The sequence below is a fragment of the Eretmochelys imbricata genome, chromosome 1 (genome assembly GCF_965152235.1).
Source record: "Eretmochelys imbricata isolate rEreImb1 chromosome 1, rEreImb1.hap1, whole genome shotgun sequence".
In the NCBI taxonomy this organism is placed as follows: domain Eukaryota; kingdom Metazoa; phylum Chordata; order Testudines; family Cheloniidae; genus Eretmochelys; species Eretmochelys imbricata.
The window spans coordinates 140,141,598-140,164,715 of record NC_135572.1 but is presented as its reverse complement, the minus strand read 5'-3'; the positions used below and the strand labels follow the sequence as shown (position 1 = coordinate 140,164,715).

The 23,118-nt window shown below is 44.1% G+C and overlaps 1 protein-coding gene across 1 annotated transcript in view; it reads left to right on the top strand.

Moving 5' to 3' along the window:
• The window catches only part of SCML2 (Scm polycomb group protein like 2), a 106,119-nt gene extending 105,193 nt beyond the window's left edge, over positions 1-926 (top strand). The window contains exon 14 of the mRNA XM_077807182.1: positions 801-926. Within this exon, the coding sequence (XP_077663308.1) occupies positions 801-926 (126 nt within the window). The remainder of the gene's footprint in view (positions 1-800) is intronic.
• Positions 927-23,118: the final 22,192 nt, after the last annotated feature.

Genomic DNA, 23,118 nt, shown 5'->3' with positions numbered 1-23,118 from the left:
GATACTGAAATATAGATAGATGGATATAGATCGATAGATGTAAAAAACCCAAATCACCTCCCCTTCTTGGTTTTTCTGGACATTTTTGGAATAGGGACCAAATTTCATAGTATTTTTCAGCCTATTCTGTTTTAGCAAAAGAGTGGTTTCAGTATGCAATTTCAGGGAAATATTCACTGAATTGCCAATACTTTTTTTAATAGCTTAGGCCTGTCCAACTGCAACAGCTTCTTTTCAAGGCAGTGAAAATCTGTTCAATTGTCCTTGCTTTTGATCCTAACATTCCATCTGGTTTAGGCTAGACACAGATCTGTCTTGTGTCACAGATCTAGATGATGTGTAACTCCCTTCCTCTGTGTGTGTGTGTGTGTGTGTGTATGCATGCATGCCAGAGTCTCCCTACGGCTGTTTTCAAGGTTCAGTGCAAGGCCTCAGTGTTTGGGTCATTTCATCTTTGACTAGAGAGGCCTCCCTTCTTTAGCAGATCTTCCTTTCTGGATTTTTCTCTTGGCCGAGTTACCTTTATTTTGGTTACAGTATCTGGTTTTGTCCAATGCCTTTTATTATTGACTTGTGTATTATCTCAAATATCTACCAAAAGGTGCCTTATAAAACACTTAAATGTCTAAATAAAAATCAGTTTGGTTTTATTAGCCATCAGAGGTATTAAATTATAGTAAATTACTGTTTTATATACTCTACATTAAGTTTTACTATGGTATAAACTAATACAATGTACTTTTTGATTTTACCATGTAACCTGTTAAAGCCGTTGTATGTTGTATTTATTCCTTCTGTAGGAAATTGATGGAAAGGCACTACTGTTACTAAGGAGCGATATGATAATGAAATATATGGGACTGAAGTTGGGGCCAGCATTAAAGCTATGCTACCATATTGAGAGACTTAAACAAGGAAAGTACTAGCCAGTGGAGACAATGTAATGTACGTATTCATATCAGACTTAACTCTCAGGTTCACATACATGTTCTTTATTTAAGAATATTTTGTCATCATAAAAGTCTTCAGTTTGCAAAAGTTTCCTCTCAAAATGTGATAAAATATTTACTACCAAGTGAAAAAGACTGTTACATTCTGGTATTCTAACAACTGTTTTAGAAACGTCACACAGAAAGCCAGTTGGTGGTGTGTGTTTTTTAAAAAGCAATGCTTTCCTGAGTACTAACTTCACACAGAGTGCCGAGAAATCCATTCTCTGCTACAGACTTCAGCTGACACATTCACATTCAAAACCAAAACAGCTTAATCCCAAAGGAAAAAATCTGCATCAGGTGTTCACTTTTACAGGGGTGGCTGTAAAACTTTACGTTATAAGAAAATTTTAAAGAAGCAGCAGTAGACTTCATCTCTTTAGTGAATACTCTTTGTCTGGTGCTCCAGAAAAGTAATATTCATCTGTATTATGCTATCCAGATTTCCATAAAGGGAATAGCCATATGAATTGTTTGATCTGTGTGTTTTTAATACAAATATAAGCTTTTATAAAGTGTAGTTATCAGTTCTCTGGTGAATTATGAGAACAAATATACAGTATGTTGTCAATTTATGCAGGCAATATTTCTGTTTCATGGAGGGAGCATTTTCTTGGCCATTTTAAACAGCCAACTGTTCTGGGGTGAATGGACTTCCAGATTTCTGTGGAACAAAAGACCCACATTTTAAACATTCCGTTCTTTTGCTGAACTTGGCATGGATATTTGTATTCATGCTTATGTGTATATATATGTGTGTGCGAGTGTGGTACATACATATATACTGTACATATGTATTCAGTTTTTTAAAAATGTGTTTAAAATATACTTTGCACTGTGACATAATGAGAAACTGTACAATTTTTTTACCAGTAAATTTTTTGTGTACTTCTATATTCATTAGCACTTGTCCATTTTGCTTTCCATTCCTGGAGGGTAAGGAACAATCAATGGATGGGTGGATTCAAACAGGGGAGTGCCCTGTACTATGCAAAACTCCTGGTTACTTATTACTTAGCTCTGAGCCGTTTATTCTGGTATGGTTTCTGGAAATATGCATTTTGGTTCTGATGTTTCTTGTGTTTTGACTTCTTTAAATTAAATATTTCACTTGTCATGAAGAAGTAGTACTCATACTAATACTCTTGTTTTGCATAAAACTTGGTGCTGTTTTTATAAGCTACAGAAGTGAGTGTTGATACTAAAACAGCTTGCGATCACTGCCAATAAAATATACATCAGGGACAAGAATGTACATTTTCTGTGTAGGAAATCGAATGTACTGTATGTAATAGTGCAAGTGAGAATAAAGAACTATTTACTAGGGAAGATGTAGTCCTAAAAGGATAGGTTTTATTATATTTCTTATTGTCTTTTTATATATGAAAGCTTCTAGTAAAAAATGTGTATTTTTTACAAATTTCTTGTTTGAAAATGCCTTGCTTATTGCTAGCTTAATATTCCTCAGGTTTTAGCAGAAATACTGCAAAATCATATTTTGTAGTTCTCAGCTTTCCAAGTAGTCATTTAAAGAACTACAGCACAATTTTAATTGAGAAGTTCATTTGTCTTTGAGGATTGTTTTGCTCTGCTATCACAAAACATTTAACACTAAGGGTTATGTGGTTTGGGTTACTTTACATATCCTTTGTGCACATGTGTGTTTAGATGGACAGTACACACGTGCCTGCTTTATATCTAGAAAAGGGCAAAACAATGATAGAGAAATATCTAGTATATTTGTTATATATTGCTTATGCCACACTTCATCAATATATTAAGCATTATGCTGAATTTTTAACGTGAATGAGTAATAACACTCTCTCATAAAATTGCATTGGAAGTAATTTGGTCTGAAACTATATTATTGCATTGTCCAAATAGTTGGTATAAATGAAGATGTTTATGTTGTCTGTTTTTTACAACGTCCATATAGAACAATGAGGTTTTAGCCTCTTTTTCATACACTCCATGGCTGTGGTAGAAATATTTGTACAAAGTTTGTGTGCACATACATACATGCACATGAAATGCTAGAATGTCGTAGTACTAGAGTTTTACATTGTATTATAGCATGAGATCCAAGCAGTGTAACAGAATATATTTTTAATTGTTTATTTTCAACTGGATGTTCTGATCTAAAATAATTAAAAAAAATTTGTTCAGTGTTGTAATTGTCCATTTTGTTTGACATTGTATATGTACTCCTACTTCAACTAACATTTGTGCAGACATCATAGTTGGCTATATTATCCAGCATTTTGCAGAACTTGGCAGTTCATGTAAACTTATGATGTAAAGTTTTTTTTTTTTTATTACAGGAATATAACCTTGCAACATCTGCTTATCAAAAGCAATTAATATATGAACTTAGATGGATCTGTGTTTTTGAAATATTTGTGACGCTCTATAGCTGTAGTGTATACAGTATCTTGCTGCTCGTATGATTCACAAAATTTCCACACAAATATCCATTAATTTGAAAAGGACAGGAGACCCCTACGAACCTCTTGTATGATCAGTCACTATTTTTTTTTCTTTGCAAAATCTTGAATGGTGAGATGTGTAGAGTAGACTGTTTTCCTTTCAGTTTAATGGCTGCCTTGATAAAATGTGGTTCATAACTGGTACACCAAGTGCATTGTATAAGAATCCTTTGGATTTATTCTTGTTTCATGTTATTTATAAATATATACCAGAATGTGGGTCATGCTTAAAAATGCAGTTAAAAAACATACAGACAGACTGCATACATAAATTAAACCAGATTCTACCCTTTGAGTTTCAAGTGACTGAACATGGATTTGGTTGTGGCTGTGGTTTCCACAGGGATCTATTAAATTCAAAAGGGTTGCATTTGGTATGTATTCCGGTGGGGCTCAGTTTGATCACCACTGCTCCCAAGGGCTTCTATTTAAATTGTGGGTGTTCATCACTTCTGAATCTGGCTCATTGTTCTTCCAGTACACACTGCCCAATACTTGTGTCCTGTGTCTAAGCAAAGACCGAAATATTTAAGTCAAATGTTTTAATATCAACTAACATAGACCTCAATTACAAATTAATGTACTTCAGATTTCTGTTACACAGAAGTCTATTGTTCTGATGCCAGCACTGAACAATCAGCTTGCAATTTAGAAGTAACTTAATCAAGTGAATAGTAACTTCAAAGCAAAACATGGAGAGGAAAACTGCAGAAGTTGGGATCCAGTTAAAATAATCAAGAGGTGGTTTGAATTCAGTCTCTCAAAATATATTGATTACATGCAAAAAGGTAGCGTATACATGAAATGTGTTCTCTGCTGTTAGCATGGTTTTGCAGCTGATTGTTTCTATACTTTTCTAGTTCCTCTTGCTGTTATAAGGCAGCAATATAAGTTTTATATAGGACTAGATAAAAATGTATTTAACCTCAAATTAAAAATTAACCCCTTGACATTAAGTTTAGGGATTGATATTTATTTTTTTACAATAGCGTCTCTAACTAGTCTTGTAACTCTCATAGCAGAATAGTGATGTGGTGTAACAGAAAATAAGGAAAAACAACAAGGAATCTGGTGGCAGACTCCTTGTTGTTTTTGTGGATACAGACTAACACGGCTACCCCCTGATACTAGAAACTAAGGAGTTATCTAAGACAAGGCTCATCAGTTGTTGTGATTGATCTGGTTACAACTGCAACACATTCATTACAAATAGCTGTAAACTATTACAGTACTTTGCTGGAATAGACCAAAACTCAGCAGCACATTCTATAAACTCTGATTTGGATGAATACTGGGGGGAGGAGGGTTGTTTTTAATAAGGGCACTTCATTAATAACTCATGGGAGAAGGAGATATTTGCTCAGGAATATCTCACCTTGAATGCTCATGGTATTAAAAAACACTGCTTCTCCCTCCCCCCTCCCACCCCAATTATTTATAAACAAAAGCTCCCTGGAAGCCATGCTAATCTTGCTGGAGCTGAGATTGGTGCATGGAACATTCAAAATTCATGCTTGAAGGCTCCTTAATGTGATACCTAATCTTACACAGGATTACTGGAATTATTTTATCTGTGTTATTCCTGCAAAGGTATGATGGAGGCTTGAGTAAGAACCTAAGGATTTTGGCCCATTTGGCAGGGGATTATTTGTGTGTTCTTTCTTTTGGGGATGGAATGACTTGGTTGAATGTATTAAGCAGGGGTTCTTAAATGCTTTCATAGGGTGGATTGCATCCGAATAGTTTTTCTTTTTTCTTTTCTCCACCTAACTCACTTTGCATAATCAAATAAGATCCCTGTGCTAACTACGGGCACTTTATACATGGAGAAGTAATTTAAGGGAAGCATTCAATGTAGTTTTAACTAGGGCTGCCAAGTGATTAAAAAAATTAATCGCGATTAATCACACTGTTAAACAATAATAGAATACCATTTCTTTAAATATTTTTGGATGTTTTCTACATTTTCAAATATATTGATTTCAATTACAGCACAGAATATAAAGTGTACAGTGCTCACTTTATATTTATTTTTATTATAAATATTTGCATTGTAAAAAACAAAAGAAATAATATTTTTCAGTTCACCTAATACAAGTACTGTAGTGCAATCTCTTTATCATGAAAGTTGAACTTACAAATGTAGAATTATGTAAAAAAAACAAACCCTGCATTCAAAAATTAAACAATGTAAAATTTTAGAGGCTGCAAGTCCACTCAGTCCTACTTCTTGTTCAGCCAATCACTCAGATAAACAAGTTTGTTTACATTTGCAGGAGATAATGCTGCCCAATTCTGGTTTACGTTACCTGAAAGTGAGAACAGGCGTTCTCGTGGCACTGTTGTAGCCAGATATTTATGTGCCAAATGCGCTAAAGATTGATATGTCCCTTCATGCTTCAACCACCATTCCAGGGGACATGCGTCCAGGGTGATGACGGGTTCTGCTCAATAACCATCCAAAGCAGTGCGGACCGACACATGTTCATTTTCATTATCTGAGTCCAATGTTACCAGCAGAAGGTTGATTTTCTTTTTTGGTGGTTTATGGTCTATAGTTTCTTAATCGGAGTGTTGCTCTTTTAAGACTTCTGAAAGCATGCACCACACCTCATCCTTCTCAGATTTTGGAAGGCACTTCAGATTCTTAAACCTTGGGTTGAGAGCTGTAGCTATCTTTAGAAATCTCACATTAGTACCTTTGCTCTTTGTCAAATCTGCAGTGAAAGTGTTCTTAAAATGAACAACATGTGCTAGGTCATCATGCAAGACTGCTATAACATGAAATATATGGCAGAAGGTGGGTAAAACAGGGGACATACAGTTCTTCCCCAAGGAGTTCAATCACAAACAAATTTGTTTGTCTTAGCGATTGGCTGAACAAGAAGTAGGACTGAGTGGACTTGTAGGCTCTGAAGTTTTACATTGTTTTGTTTTTGAGCCCAGTCATGTAATAAAAAAAATATACATTTGTAAGTTGCACTTTCACAATAAAGAGATTGCACTACAGTACTTGTATGAGGTAGATTGCAGAGAACAGTTTTGAGGAGGGATTTGACAGTAGCTTTGTGGGTGTACTACAAATGAACTGCCAGAAACAAAGAGCAGAGACAGCACCATGTGTCATCTTCCCCCTACCCCCAACCCCTCCAGCTCTCTTGGGGCATCCAGCAAGTGGTTCATGGCCCATAGTCTAGGAGCCACTATTATTCTTTGCTTCTGAATTTGCACGGGCTTGCCTTATACTATTGCAAACTCACCTCAAATCTGCTTGGTTGTCATGTCCACATCCTATCTAAAATATTTTTAGGAAACTTATAAAAGGACAGCTGTACTAAGAAATGGGAATGCTAGAATCGGTATCTTATTTTTCTCAGGCCACTGGAGAAAGTAATTGTTAAACATGATGCTGGCAACCGACTGGAAAGGTAATGGTATTGGGAAAAAGTAAAAACACTCTTCAGAATAAATCACTGGATTTTTGCATTCCATGAAAGCCTTAAGTATGCAAAGAATTGCTTGGCTTGTAACCATGCATATGATAAACTACCGTATCTGGAAGGACTCTCTGTACATCTGTTCATGTCTAAATAAATGTTAGGTTCTGTCTGTCCCTTTTCAGTAATCTGGCAAGGGATTAAAGTTCATTATATTAAAAAGACAAAGGTTGATGTGGAAGAGGTATTTTATTTTTCATTTTCTCTGTAAGCCTGATTGTCCTACTACCTATGTAGTTTTAGAATAAAATACTGCAGCACAGGTGGACCTGTCCTAATAAACTAAACCAGGTATCAACATTTTGACTGTGTTTAAAGTACTAAACAATAATGAAGATATAGGCTCGTCCTGCTCACTGCTGAAAAAATAAAGTGAAAAAAGTTCAAAGGCTCCTTAAGATAAATGTCCAAGGTCATCCCTTCCAGTTTTCATAGTTCTTAGTGAAGGGAACATACCATCTATACTTGATCATAAGCAGGGGTCAGCAAACTTTGGCTCCCAGGCCATCAGGATAAACCTCTGGCGGGCTGAGGCAGTTTATTTACCTCAAGTGTCCACAGGCACGGAGGTAAACCTAAGTAAATAAAGTATCCCAGCCTGCCAACAGCTTACCCTGATGGGTCTGGACAGCAACTGGTGGGGAAATTTTATGAGGGGAGAAGGAGAGGGTCAGGGGAGTAACCCCTGTGGCCACCCCCCACACCCATGACCCCACCCCTAGTCCAGGACCTCCACACTTCCCCCATCCCATTCCTTCCCACCTTAGCTGGGGCAGGCTAGGGGAGGATGGCTCTGGCCTGGCCGGAGCTGCTCCAGCAGGCTGGGCGGTGCAGCCACAGCCTGCTCCAGTGGGCGGGGAGAGATTCTGGCCCCCTCTACCCTTCTGGCTCTGCTGTCTCTCCTTGCCCACTCTTTTTTGGGGGGGGGGCTGTGTCCCACCTCTTCCTCTCTCTATACCTGCTCATAAGCTGACCCCCTTCTCTGATGCTTCCCTTTTTTACTAAAAAAATTCAGCTTATGAACGAGTATATACGGTAATTTAGCTGGTGAATGAAAAATAACCATTTGAACTGCTCAAGGGCTATGCAGCGTTAAGGACACTAGGATTTTCAATGAATACCTGCTGTGGAATAATCTCCTATTCTCCAACATACTTGATTGTAGTCTTCCAACCCTATAAAGCAGGCTTTCACACAGTCTAGCACATCTGGTTCCTTCACTGTAGGTGTTTCTGTTGTAATAAGGATCATGCAGCGATCTTTAGTCTCATACTTTAGTCTAATCTTTATAGCATTGGTCAAATTACTTAATTGTTCACCAACCTCAGATAAGCCATCTGTAAAATGGACACAAAATATGTATCATATTTTAGGAGGCTTAAAGATGCTCACAGAAAGGAGACTTCCCCAGAGTCCTGACTGGCTTCATGGGGAGCAGTTCCAGAGCATCGCCCAGGGACTCCGTGACAGAGGGAACTGGGGTTATTTAGTCTTCAGAGGAGAAGAGTGAGGGGGGATTTGATAGCTGCTTTCAACTACCTGAAGGGGGTTCCAAAGAGGATGGAGCTTGGCTGTTCTCAGTGGTGGCAGAAGACAGAATAAGCAGCAGTGGTCTCAAGTTGCAGTGGGGGAGGTCTAGGCTGGATAGTAGGAAACACTATTTCACTAGGAGGGTGGTGAAACACTGGAATGCATTACCTAGGGAGGTGGTGGAATCTCCTTCCTTAGATATTTTTAAGGTCAGGCTTGACAAAGCCCTGGCTGGGATGATTTAGTTGGGGTTGGTCCTGCTTTGAGCAGGGGTTGGACTAGATGACCTCCTGAGGTCCCTTCCAACCCTGATATTCTATGATTCTCCAATTTTAAAAAATAGAAAAAAATCATTTAAAGATAATCAAATAATGAGTTTTCCCCAGGAAGTGTATGTGGCCATTATGGTGCTTATAAGTAAAGAAAATCCTAAAAATATTTGAGATTCCATCACACCCATTAATGATTTTTCCATTTTACCACCTATAGATTCCAATTGCTAGTATTATCTGGATCATCCATACAGGTGCCAGTAGATTTATTATGTTGAACTGTAATTGTCCCAGCTCTTTCTGAAGTGCATTTGTAAACGCCAGGATCCTACTAATCTGCAACTCCACAACTGTACTAGATAAGGAATCCTGTACTGAGTCAAAGTTTATGCAAAAGTTTGTCCTTTGAGCTGGCACATGGTAGGTTTTACTTCAAATAGAGTAGCTCCTGATACTGCTGTCTCAGTGCTTGTATGGAAGGCTGTGTACTGCCACCATCTGGTCAAAAGCTGGCATGAAGCTTTTCATCCCTGCATGTAAATTCATTTCTCTGCCTCCTACCTTGATATTTTCAGACACGTATGGGGGAGGGGAAATTTCAGCACAAAGTGGGAAGAAATAGCTCATCCTTTGAGCTGAAAAGAAAAAAAAATGGTATAGCTGAAAGCCTGCACATACCCACATCTACTAATTTTTTATTTTCTAGCTACAATGGCAGAAAAAATGCACATGATCTTTGTGACAACTGGTCCCAAGAAGCACCTATGTTTGCTGTCTCAGAAGTGAGGTCAAGGACTGACTAAACACTGCCCTACCCTTTCAGCTCTAGATGCTCAGGCATGTGGGCAAGGCACTGGAGGAAGCGTGCACTAATGCTACTCCTGCTGGGCCAGGCTAAACAGGAGTTGTTTTCAGATAGAAAATTTTGGCTTTGCATTTTTGAATGCTTAACTGTCAGGTGCCCAAAGTTAGAGTATGTCTACACTATGAAATTCGGTCGATTCTATAGATGTTGATTTTTAGAAATCAATTTTATGTAGTCGATTGTGTATATCCCCACTAAATGCATTAAGTTGGTGCAGTGCGTCCTCAATACCATGGCTAGCAGCGACTCATGGAGCGTTGCACTGTGGGTAGCTATCCCACAGTTCCCGCAGTCTCCGCCACCCATTGGCATTCTGGGTTAAGCTCCTATGCCTGATGGGACAAAAACATTGTCACAGTTGGTTTTGGATACATGTCATCAATCTCTCCTTCCTCCCTCCTGCCGTGAAAGCAACCGCAGACAATCATTTCACAGCTTTTTTCCTGGGTTATCCATGCAGACGCCATACCACGGCAAGCATGGAGCCCGCTCAGCTCACCACTGCTGTTGCGAGCATTGTAAACACCTCCCACATTATACTGCAGTATGTGCAGAACCTGGCTAAGAGATGGCAGCACAAGGAGGATTTTGATGAGGACATGAACACAGACATTCCTGAAAGCAAGGGAAGTGGCAATTGGGACATCATGGTGGCAGTGGGGCTGGTAGATACAGTGGAATGCTGATTCTGGGCCCGGCAAACAAGCATAGACTAGGGGGACCGCATAGTCTTGCGGGTATGGGATGATTCATGCATAAGGCCACTTTGCTGGAACTCTGTGAGTTGCTTTCCCCCACCCTGAAGCACAGGAATACCAAGGTGAGAGCTGCCCTGACAGTTGAGAAGCGAGTGGCAATAGCCATATGGAAGCTTGCAACTCCTGACTGCTACCGGTCAGTCGGGAATCAATTTGGAGTGGGCAAATCTACTGTGGGGATTGCTGTGATTCAAGTAGCCAATGCAATCACTGATATTCTGCTATCAAGGGTAGTGACTCTGGGAAATGTGCAGGTCACAATGGATGGCTTTGGTGCAATGGGTTTCCCTAACTGTGGTGGGGCGATAGACGGAACCCATATCCCTATCTTGGCACCGAACCACCTTGCCACCCAATACATAAGCTGCATGGGGTACTTCTCAGTGGTACTGCAAGCACTGGTGGCTCACAACAGATGTTTCATCAACATCAATGTGGGATGGCCAGGAAAGGTGCATGACTCTCGCATCTTTTGGAACTCCGGGCTGTTTGAGCAGCTGCAAGAAGGGACTTACTTCCCAGACCAGAAAATTAATGTTGGGGAAAATTAATGCCAATAGTTATCCTTGGAAACCCAGTCTACCCCTTGCTCCTATAGCTCATGAAGCCATACACAGGCAGCCTGGACAGTAGTAAGGAGCATTTTAACTATAGGCTGAGCAAGTGCAGAATGGTGGTAGAATGTGCGTTTGGACGTTTAAAAGCTCGCTGGTGCTGTTTGCTGACTAGGTTAGACCTCAGCGCAACCAGTATTCCCATTGCTATTACTGCTTAGAATCATAGAATATCAGGGTTGGAAGGGACCCCAGAAGGTCATCTAGTCCAACCCCCTGCTCGAAGCAGGACCAATTCCCAGTTAAATCATCCCAGCCAGGGCTTTGTCAAGCCTGACCTTAAAAACCTCTAAGGAAGGAGATTCTACCACCTCCCTAGCTAACGCATTCCAGTGTTTCACCACCCTCATAGTGAAAAAGTTTTTCCTAATATCCAATCTAAACCTCCCCCACTGCAACTTGAGACCATTACTCCTTGTTCTGTCATCTGCTACCATTGAAAACAGTCTAGGAGCCATCCTCTTTGGAACCCCCTTTCAGGTAGTTGAAAGCAGCTATCAAATCCCCCCTCATTCTTCTCTTCTGCAGACTAAACAATCCCAGCTCCCTCAGCCTCTCCTCATAAGTCATGTGTTCTAGACCCCTAATCATTTTTGTTGCCCTTCGCTGGACTCTCTCCAATTTATCCACATCCTTCTTGTAGTGTGGGGCCCAAAACTGGACACAGTACTCCAGATGAGGCCTCACCAATGTCGAATAGAGGGGAACGATCACGTACCTCGATCTGCTCGCTATGCCCCTGCTTATACATCCCAAAATGCCATTGGCCTTCTTGGCAACAAGGGCACACTGCTGACTCATATCCAGCTTCTCGTCCACTGTCACCCCTAGGTCCTTTTCCGCAGAACTGCTGCCTAGCCATTCGGCCCCTAGTCTGTAGCGGTGCATTGGATTCTTCCGTCCTAAGTGCAGGACCCTGCACTTATCCTTATTGAACTTCATCAGATTTCTTTTGGCCCAATCCTCCAATTTGTCTAGGTCCTTCTGTATCCTATCCCTCCCCTCCAGCGTACCTACCACTCCTCCCAGTTTAGTATCATCCGCAAATTTGCTGAGAGTGCAATCTACACCATCCTCCAGATCATTTATGAAGATATTGAACAAAACCGGCCCCAGGACCGACCCCTGGGGCACTCCACTTGACACCAGCTGCCAACTAGACATGGAGCCATTGATCACTACCCATTGAGCCCGACAATCTAGCCAGCTTTCTACCCACCTTATAGTGCATTCATCCAGCCCATACTTCCTTAACTTGCTGACAAGAATACTGTGGGAGACCGTGTCAAAAGCTTTGCTAAAGTCAAGATACAATACATCCACTGCTTTCCCTTCATCCACAGAACCAGTAATCTCATCATAAAAGGCGATTAGATTAGTCAGGCATGATCTTCCCTTGGTGAATCCATGCTGGCTGTTCCTGATCACTTTCCTCTCATGCAAGTGCTTCAGGATTGATTCTTTGAGGACCTGCTCCATGATTTTTCCAGGGACTGAGGTGAGGCTGACTGGCCTGTAGTTCCCAGGATCCTCCTTCTTCCCTTTTTTAAAGATTGGCACTACATTAGCCTTTTTCCAGTCATCCGGGACTTCCCCCGTTCGCCACGAGTTTTCAAAGATAATGGCCAATGGCTCTGCAATCACAGCCGCCAATTCCTTCAGCACTCTCGGATGCAACTCGTCTGGCCCCATGGACTTGTGTACGTCCAGCTTTTCTAAATAGTCCCTAACCACCTCTATCTCCACAGAGGGCTGGCCATCTCTTCCCCATTTTGTGATGCCCAGCGCAGCAGTCTGGGAGCTGACCTTGTTAGTGAAGACAGAGGCAAAAAAAGCATTGAGTACATTAGCTTTTTCCACATCCTCTGTCACTAGGTTGCCTCCCTCATTCAGTAAGGGGTCCACACTTTCCTTGGCTTTCTTCTTGTTGCCAACATACCTGAAGAAACCCTTCTTGTTACTGTTGACATCTCTTGCTAGCTGCAGCTCCAGGTGCGATTTGGCCCTCCTGATATCATTCCTACATGCCCGAGCAATATTTTTATACTCTTCCCTGGTCATATGTCCAACCTTCCACTTCTTGTAAGCTTCTTTTTTATGTTTAAGATCCGCTAGGATTTCACCATTAAGCCAAGCTGGTCGCCTGCCATATTTATTATTCTTTCGACTCATCGGGATGGTTTGTCCCTGTAACCTCAACAGGGATTCCTTGAAATACAGCCAGCTCTCCTGGACTCCTTTCCCCTTCATGTTAGTCCCCCAGGAGATCCTGGCCATCCGTTCCCTGAGGGAGTCGAAGTCTGCTTTCCTGAAGTCCAGGGTCCGTATCCTGCTGCTTACCTTTCTTCCCTGCATCAGGATCCTGAACTCAACCAACTCATGGTCACTGCCTCCCAGATTCCCATCCACTTTTGCTTCCCCCACTAATTCTACCCGGTTTGTGAGCAGCAGGTCAAGAAAAGCGCCCCCCCTAGTTGGCTCCTCTAGCACTTGCGCCAGGAAATTGTCCCCTCCAGTTTCCAAAAACTTCCTGGATTGTCTATGCTTGCTGTGTGCTCCATAATATCTGTGAGAGTAAGGGGGAGACGTTTATGGTGGGGTGGGAGGTTGAGGCAAATCGCCTGGCTGCCAATTTTGAACAGCAATTAGAAGAATACAAGAAGAGTACACGCTGCTCATCAGAGAGGCTTTGAAAACCAGTTTCATGACTGGCCAGGCTACGGTGTGACGGTTGTGTGTGTTTCTCCTTGATGCAAACCCACCCCCTTTGTTGATATTAATTTCCTGTAAGCCAACCACCCTCACCCCTTTGCTCACAGCTGGCAAAGGAAATAAAGTCACTATTGTTTTGAAACCATGCATTCTTTATTAATTTTAAAAAGGGGTGGGCGGGGGGAGATAACAGATAAGGTAGCCTGGGTGGGGGAGGAGGGAAGGACAAGGGCACATTGCTTATTGTAGCCACACTACAAATCAAAATTGTTTTAATGACAGCCTTCTGTTGCTTGGGCCATCCTCTGGAGTACAGTGGCTGGGTGCCCAGAGCCTCCACCCCTGCGTTCTTGGGCATCTGGGTGAGGAGGATATGGAACTTGGGGAGGAGGGCAGGCGGTTGTACAGTGGATGCAGCAGTGGTCTGTGCTCTTGTTGGCTTTCCTGCAGCTCCACCAGACGCCTGAGCATGTCTGTTTGCTCCCCCATTAGCCTCAGCATTGCATCCTGCCTCTTCTCATCTCGTTCACTTAATGCTTTCCTGGACTTTGCCACTTAATGCCTCCATGCATTCAGCTGTGTCCTATCAGTGCAGGAGGACTGCATGAGCTCGGAAAACATGTCATCAAAAGTGCGATTTTTTTGCCTTCTAATCTGCGATAACCTTAGGGACGGAGATGATAGGGAGAGCATAGAAACATTTGCACCTGCAAGGGGATAAAAAGGGAGAGTAAAATTTAAGATGATACGTTTCTGAGAACAAAAGGGAGACTCTTTCACAGTGACTCAAGCAATTCACAGCAGACAGCACATATACTTTAGGTACAAGGTCGCATTTTGCCTTTTGTATTGAGCGCCTGCCAGTATGGTGACACATCACACACAGCTGGGCAACAGAATTCAGTTTCCAGGCAGCCATGGTAAGCCAAAGGATACATAGGTTTGGCTTCTAACACCTTTATAACGTGGGAAATGTTTTCAAACTGCAGCATTCTCCTTTCCCATAGCAAGCAATGCCGGTTGGGTTTGCCATTTAAAAGGTGGGGCTGCAGTTTTGGGGTGGATGTGCAGCACACACCTCCCCCCACCCCTCCGCATAGGTATTTGGGATGATCTCTTCATCCTTCCCTCTGCCGCATGGCTATGGCATGATCCCTTTTAGCCAAGCACAAACAGTCCAGCATGAATGGGGTCCTTTTACTGTTCCCTTAAAAAAATTCCCCTATTTCAGCCAGGTGACCATGAATTATATCACTCTCCTGAGGCTAACACAGAAAGATAAAGACCGAACGTTGCTTGAATGCGACCAAAACCCAGGACCATTTGCTGCCATGCTTTGTGCTGCAATGATTCTAGACTACTTGCTACTGGCTTGGCATGGTAAAGTGTCCTACTGTGGAGGACGAAATAAGGCAGCCCTCCCCAGAAACCTTCTGCAAAGGCTTTCAGAATTACCTCCAGGAGAGCTGGACGATTCCCTGGAGGATTCCCACTCCATCCCCAGACACGTTAACAGACTTTTCTAGTAGCTGTACTGGCCACGAATGCATCCCAAGTCTTCAGGGCAAATCAGACATTAAACACTATTGCTTTTAAACCCTGTACTGTAGTTACAAATGTGCACTCACCAGAGGTGCCTTCTCCGGCTTCAGGGTCAGGGATCCCGCCTTGGGAGGGTATTGGCTCTAGGGTGATGAAAAGGTCCTAGCTGCTAGGGAGAATGGATTCACCACTTGCCTGTTGTGCATTCTCCTCCTCTTCCTCATCCACAAAATCCTCCCCCCTTGCAGGTGTCCACGGACAGTGGTGGGGTAGTGGTAGGGTCCCCCCCTCCCCCTGATGAATGCCATACAGTTGATCATAGAAACAGCATGTATGGGGCTCTGACTCAGAGTGAGCATTTGCCTCCTTTGTCTTTAGTAGGCTTGCCTGAGCTCCTTGACATTCACGCGGCACTGCTGTGTGTCCCTGTTGTAGTCTCTGTCCATCATGCCCTGTGCAATTTTGGCATATATACATTAGCATTTCTTCTTTTTGATTGGAGTTCGGCCTGCACAGATTCTTCTCCCCATACAGCAATCAGATCCAGTGTCTCCCTTTCGGTCCATGCTGGAGCTTGTTCGCAATTCTGGGGGGACTGCATGGTCACCTGTGCTGCTGAGCTCACCACCAATTTTAAGAGCCCTTTAGGTCGATGGAATGGGATTGCCTGTGTAGATGCATTCATTATAAAATTGACCTAACGCGGCGAAATTGAACCTAACCCTGTAGTGTAGACCAGGGCTTAGGCTTCTATATCTGTTGTAGGGCTCCTGCATTGGGAGTGCTTTGTTCCAGGTCAGCCTTGAGTGGGCCTGACTGTTATAAAAAGGCAGTCAGCTGTGAACCAGCTGAGCAGCGAACAGCGGAGAGGCTAACAGAGGGAGTTTGCCTGGGGAGAGCCCACTGAGGCTTTCAGCTTGCAGGCTTCTCTGAGTAGTTACTACAACACCTGAGGAAGCTCTTGGAAGGTAATATGGATGGTGAGTGTTCAGCTGTTGTTACCTGCACAGGATGTGCCATGTTTTTCTTTCTTCCAGAGGACAGAAGCGACTTTGTACAAAGTGCAAGCTGGTCTTCATATTGGAAGAGAAGGTTCAAGGTCTGGAGAAACAAGTATCAACCCTGAGTAGCATAAGAGAAACTGAAGATTTCCTAGACAGACATCAGGATACGCTTCTATGGGTACAACATTCTGAAGATTCAGAGCAGGCTGCGCAGCGGGGACAGAAGGACGGTGAAGAAATTTGGCAGCATGTGACCTCCAGAAGAAGAAAGGGGAGCGACCAGGTACCAGCAATGCAGATACAGGTAAGCAACTGTTTTCATGTTCTCTCCACAGGTACTAATGCGGAGAGTGTCACTAGATGATATATCTGAGGGAAGGGAGCAGAAAGAGACTCCGCCGATTGGAAGGCATGAGATGCACTGTCTTTGGGAAGGGAGTTCCACGACCACCACTCCCAAGAGAAGTAGGCGGATGGTGGTGGCTGGGGACTCCCTCCTCAGGGAGACTGAATCATCTATCTGCCGCCCCGACCGGGAAAACTGAGAAGTCTGCTACTTGCCGGGAGCTAGGATTCACGATGTGACAGAGACACTGCTGAGACTCATCAAGCCCTTGGATCGCTACCCGTTCCTGCTTCTTTATGTGGGCACCAATGATACTGCCAAGAATGACCTTGAGCGGATCACTGCAGACTACGTGGCTCTGGGAAGAAGGATAAAGGAGTTTGAGGCGCAAGTGGTGTTCTCGTCCATCCTCCCCGTGGAAGGAAAAGGCCCGGGTAGAGACCGTCGAATTGTGGAAGTCAATGAATGGCTACGCAGGTGGTGCGGAGAGAAGGCTTTGGGTTCTTTGACCATGGGAGGGTGTTCCAAGGAGGAGGAGTGCTAGGCAGAGACGGGCTCCACCTAATGAAGAGAGGGAAGAACATCTTTGCAAGCAGGCTGGCTACCCTAGTGAGGAGGGCTTTAAACTAGGTTCACTGGGGGAAGGAGACCAAAGCCCTGAGGTAAGTGAGATACCAGTAGGAAACATGAGCAGGCGAGCACAAGAGGGGAGGGCTCCTGCCTCATACTGAGAAAGAGGGACAATCAATGAGTTATCTTAAGTGCCTATACACAAATGCATGAAGCCTGGGAAACAAGTAGGGAGAACTGGAAGTCCTGGCACAGTCAAGGAATTATGATGTGATTGGAATAACAGAGACTTGGTGGGATAACTGGAGTACTGTCATGGATGGATATAAACTGTTCAGGAAGGACAGGCAGAGCAGAAAAGGTGGGGGAGTTGCATTGTATGTAAGAGAGCAGTATGACTGCTCAGAGCTCCGGTATGAAACTGCAGAAAAACCTGAGAGTCTCTGGATTAAGTTTAGAAGTGTGAGCAACAAGGGGGATGTCGTGGTGGGAGTCTGCTATAGACCACCAGACCAGAGGGATGAGGTGGACGAGGCTTTCTTCCGGCAACTAACAGAAGTTACTAGATCACAGGCCCTGGTTCTCATGGGCGACTTCAATCATCCTAATATCTGCTGGGAGAGCAATACAGCGGTGCACAGACAATCCAGGAAGTTTTTGGAAAGGGTAGGGGACAATTTACTGGTGCAAGTGCTGGAGGAACCAACTGGGGCAGAGCTCTTCTTGACCTGCTGCTCACAAACCGGGAAGAATTAGTAGGGGAAGCAAAAGTGGATGGGAACCTGGGAGGCAGTGACCATGAGATGGTCAAGTTCAGGATCCTGACACAAGGAAGAAAGGAGAGCAGCAGAATACAGACCCTGGACTTCAGAAAAGCAGACTTTGACTCCCTCAGGGAACTGATGGCATGATCCCCTGGGAGAACAACATGAGCGGGGAAAGGAGTCCAGGAGAGTTAGCTGTATTTTAAAGAATCCTTATTGAGGTTACAGGAACAAACCATCCCGATATGTAGAAAGAATAGTAAATATGGCAGGCGACCAGCTTGGCTTAACAGTGAAATCCTTGCTGATCTTAAACACAAAAAAGAAGCAGCTTACAGGAAGTGGAAGATTGGACAAATGACCAGGGAGGAGTACAAAAATGTTGCTCAAGCATGCAGGAGTGAAATCAGGAAGGCCAAATCACACTTGGAGTTGCAGCGAGCAAGAGATGTTAAGAGTAACAAGAAGGGTTTCTTCAGGTATGTTAGCAACAAGAAGAAAGTCAAGGAAAGTGTGGGCCCTTACTGAAGGAGAGAGGCAACCTCGTGACAGAGGATGTGGAAAAAGCTAATGTATTCAATGCTTTTTTGCCTCTGTCTGCACGAACAAGGTCAGCTCCCAGACCACTGCACTGGACAGCACAGCATGGGGAGGAGGTGACCAGCCCTCTGTGGAGAAAGAAGTGGTTTGGGACTATTTAGAAAAGCTGGACAAGCACAAGTCCCTGGGGCCGGATGCGCTGCATCTGAGGGTGCTAAAGAAGTTGGCGGATGTGATTGCAGAGCCATTGGCCATTATCTTTGAAAACTCATGGCAATCAGGGGAGGTCCCAGATGACTGGAAAAAGGCTAATGTAGTGCCCATCTTTAAAAAAGGGAAGGAGGAAGATCCGGGGAACTACAGGCCAGTCAGCCTCACCTCAGTCCCTGGAAAAATCATGGAGCAGGTCCTCAGGGAATCAATTCTGAAGCATTTAGAGGAGAGGAAAGTGATCAGGAACAATCAGCATGGATTTACCAAGGGCAAGTCATGCCTGACTAATCTAATTGCCTTCTATGACGAGATAACTGGCTCTGTGGATGAGGGGAAAGCAGTGGACGTCTTATTCCTTGACTTTAGCAAAGCTTTTGATATGGTCTCCCACAGTATTCTTGCCAGCAAGTTAAAGAAGTGTGGGCTGGATGAATGGACTATAAGATGGATAGAAAGCTGGCTAGATCATCGGGCTCAACGGGTAGTAATGAATGGCTCCATGTCCAGTTGGAAGACGGTATCAAGCGGAGTGCCCCAAAGGTCGGTCCTCGGGCCGGTTTTGTTCAATATCTTCATTAATGATCTGGAGGATGGCGTGGACTGCACCCTCAGCAAGTTTGCAGATGACACTAAACTGGGAGGAGTGGTAGATACGCTGCAGGGCAGGGATAAGATACAGAGGTACCTAGACAAATTAGAAGATTGGGCCAAAGAAAGAAAATCTGATGAGGTTCAACAAGGACAAGTGCAGAGCCCTGCACTTAGGATGGAAGAATCCCATGCATTGCTACAGACTAGGGACCGAATGGCTAGGCAGCAGTTCTGCAGAAAAGGACCTAGGAGTTACAGTGGACGAGAAGCTGGATATGCGTCAACAGTGTGCCCTTGTTGCCAAGAAGGCTAACGGCATTCTGGGCTGTATAAGTAGGGGCATTGGTAGCAGATCGGGGGATGTGATCATTCGCCTCTATTAGACATTGGTGAGGCGTCATCTGGAGTAGTGTGTCCAGGTTTGGGCCCCACACTACAAGAAGGATGTAGAAAAATTGGAAAGCGTCCAGCGGAGGGCAACAAAAATGATTAGGGGACTGGAACACATGACTTATGAGGAGAGGCTGAGGGATCTGGGATTGTTTAGTCTGTGGAAGAGAAGAACGAGGGAGGATTTGATAGCTGCTTTCAACTACCTGAAAGGGGGTTCCAAAGAGGATGGATCTAGACTGTTCGCAGTGGTAGCAGATGACAGAATGAGGAGTAATGGTTTCAAGTTGCAGTGGGGGAGGTTTAGGTTGGATATTAGGAAAAACTTTTTACTAGGAGAGTGGTGAAGCACTGGAATGCGTTACCTAGGGAGGTGGTGGAATCTCCTTCCTTTGAGGTTTTTAAGGTCAGGCTTGACAAAGCCCTGGCTGGGATGATTTAGTTGGGGATTGGTCCTGCTTTGAGCAGGGGGTTGGACTAGATGACCTCCTGAGGTCCCTTCAGACCCTGATATTCTATGTTCTATGATATGATTCATAGCAGCAGCATAATTTTTCAGAACAGCTGATCACCTGCAACCCTCACTCATGTCAATAGGAGCGGCACGAACTCAGTACCTCTGGAAAATTGTTTCCGTGCTTCAGGTGCCCAAGGATGGGATTTTCAAAAGCCTTCAGCGATAGCCTACTACTGTCATTAACTTCAGTGCAAGCAGAGTTGTGGTAATGCTCAGCACTGCTGAAAGTCCCAATATAGCTTTAGGAGCTTAATTTAAAGTATTTAGGTTGGAAAAATTTGGCCTGGGTGTTTATCCACACTTTGGGCCATGTTGTGACTTCCCATAACTTCAAAGATGTAGGTTCCTTAGAATTGACCAACACTGCCCATTATAGCATTGGCCTTCACAATACCCTCTGGCAAGGAATTCCAGAGATTGACAGTGCGTTGCGTGAAAAAAAATACTTCCTTGTGTTTGTTTTAAACCTTTTACCTATTAATTTCATTTCATGGCCCCTTGTTCTTGTATTATGAGAAGGAGTAAACAACATTTCCTTATTTACTTTCTCTATACCACTCATGATTTTATAGACCTCTATCATATCCCCCCTTAGTCGCCTCTTTTTCAAGCTGAAAAGTCCCAGTCTTATTAATCTCTCCTCATACGGAAGCCGTTCTATACCCCTAATAATTTTTGTTGCCCTTTTCTGAAATTTCCAATTCCAATATATCTTTGTTTAGATGGGACGACTATATCTGCATGCAGAATTCAAGGTGTGGGCGTACCATTGATTTATATAGAAGTAGTAGTATATTTTCTGTCTTACTATCTATCCCTTTCTTGATGATTCCCAACATTCTGTTTGCTTTTTTGACTGCTGCTGCACATTGAGTGGATGTTTTCAGAGAACTATTCACAGTTACTCCAAGATCTTTCTTGAGTGGTAACAGCTAATTTAGACCACATCATTGTACATGTATAGTATATGTATAGTTAGGATTATGTTTTCCAGTGTGCATTACTTTGCATTTATCAACATTAAATTTCATCTGAGTAACAGTATTTTTGTGTCCAAATGGTAAAGCACACTGCGACTGGCAAATTACATAGTTCAATATTATTGTCCAATTTAGGGATGTAAAAAAATCTGTTTTGCTGACTTCATTGTCTGGTGACCAATTATGACAATTAGATTTTTGGATACTTAAAACTTTTTTGAGAAGTAGATTTGTCCTATTTCTAGCACACCTAGCTGGTCACGAGCTTTTGGTGCCAAAAGCCTTTGACCAAGGCACATCCACATGCTCCCATCTCAGAAAAATGGCTTGTGCCCGTGTCTTCACCTTCCCAACCCCTCCCCTCTGATTTCCTACCTCTAGGAAATGTTTCCTCCCTCCCCTATCAAGAAGCTGTGAGGGGATTCCAGTGGGGTGTGTCCTCCGGTGGGACACCCATGATCTGGGCCTCAAGACCCAGCACTATTGACTTCGACCCCAACAGGAGGCCCGTCGAGTCCGGTGCTGGTGGACTCTCCAACTTGGGAGGATTTGGAGGAAGAGCTCAACCTTCCCTCCATGCTGGATATCTACGCGGCAGCGTGGGACCTCATTGCCATGGCAATGAGGTCCCCGGCCCCACAGGTGCAGGCCCTGGCACTGCAAGCTCCAGCACCCTTTACAGCACCGAGGGCGGCACCGCCTCTGGTTCATCATCGTGACAAGCCTATGATGATACGGGGCCGCTCACCATCTCCCTGGCACCATCGGGCTCCTCCCCCCATGGTCGGGCACAGACCACTCCTCCAAGGCAGACGCCATGTCTTCTGTCTCTCAACGCTGCCACTACCGGTCCCAGAACTGCAGACCAGTGGAATCATTGGCACTTGCAATTGTACTGGGCAGGCCCAGTACAATGGCCCTTTTGGACCCCTTGGGCCTACCATCAGGCTCAGGGTCAGGACTCCAGGCCAGCATCGGTGGCATCCTTCACCCTGTTCTCCCCCCCCGCCCCAAGAAACATCACTGGCTCGCCACATCCCCAGGGCTCCCCACGAGACAGGGACTCTGGGCTGTCATGCTCAGCACCTGAACCAGCACCATCAGTGACACTAGAGCCCCGTCCACTCACTGGAAGCTCTGAAGTACGTGACCCGCCCTCCAGAAAGCGAGAAGGGCAGGATGACCCTGACCCATGGGCCTCCTCCTCGCCAGACGGGCATCACCACCACCCTACCAGCGATGGACACCAGGGAACACCAGGACCTTCTTAGGAGGGTGGCCCTAGACCTCAATCTCCAGGCAGAGGCGGTCATGGAGGAGTCTGACCCGATGGTGGATGTCCTTACCCCTGAGGGTCCTTCTAGGGTGGTCTTGCCCCTAATAAGAACAATCCAAAACACGGTCATGAATGATCCCTCAGGCCGGACATAGCACACTCGATTTTCCAGAGGTAGGGCTCTCCCTACGTGGACCTGTTCATGACATGGAGCAACAGGAAGTGCCAGCAGTTCCGCTCCTTCCTGAACCACAGCCCAGGCTCCATCGCGAACACATTTCACCTTTCATGGATGAGTCACCTGTTGTATGCATTCCCACCTTTCCCTCTCATACACAAAGTCCTCCTCAAGGCACACCAGGACGGGGCTTCCTTGATCCTCATAGCCAGCATGGCCCTGCCAGCACTGGTTCACCATGCTGTTGAACCTCTCAGTGGACAGACCAGTGGGGCTTCCTGTCTGTCTGACCCTAATCACACAGGACCACGGCCATCTGCAACACTTCAATCTGGAGTCCCTCCACCTCATGGCATGGAAAGTCCATGGCTGAACCCTCTCAAGCTTCAGTGTTCAGACCCAGTGAGGGAGGGCTTGCTGGGAAGTAGGAAACCCTCCACTTGTGCCACGTACCTGGCAAAGTGGAAACGTTTTTCCATCT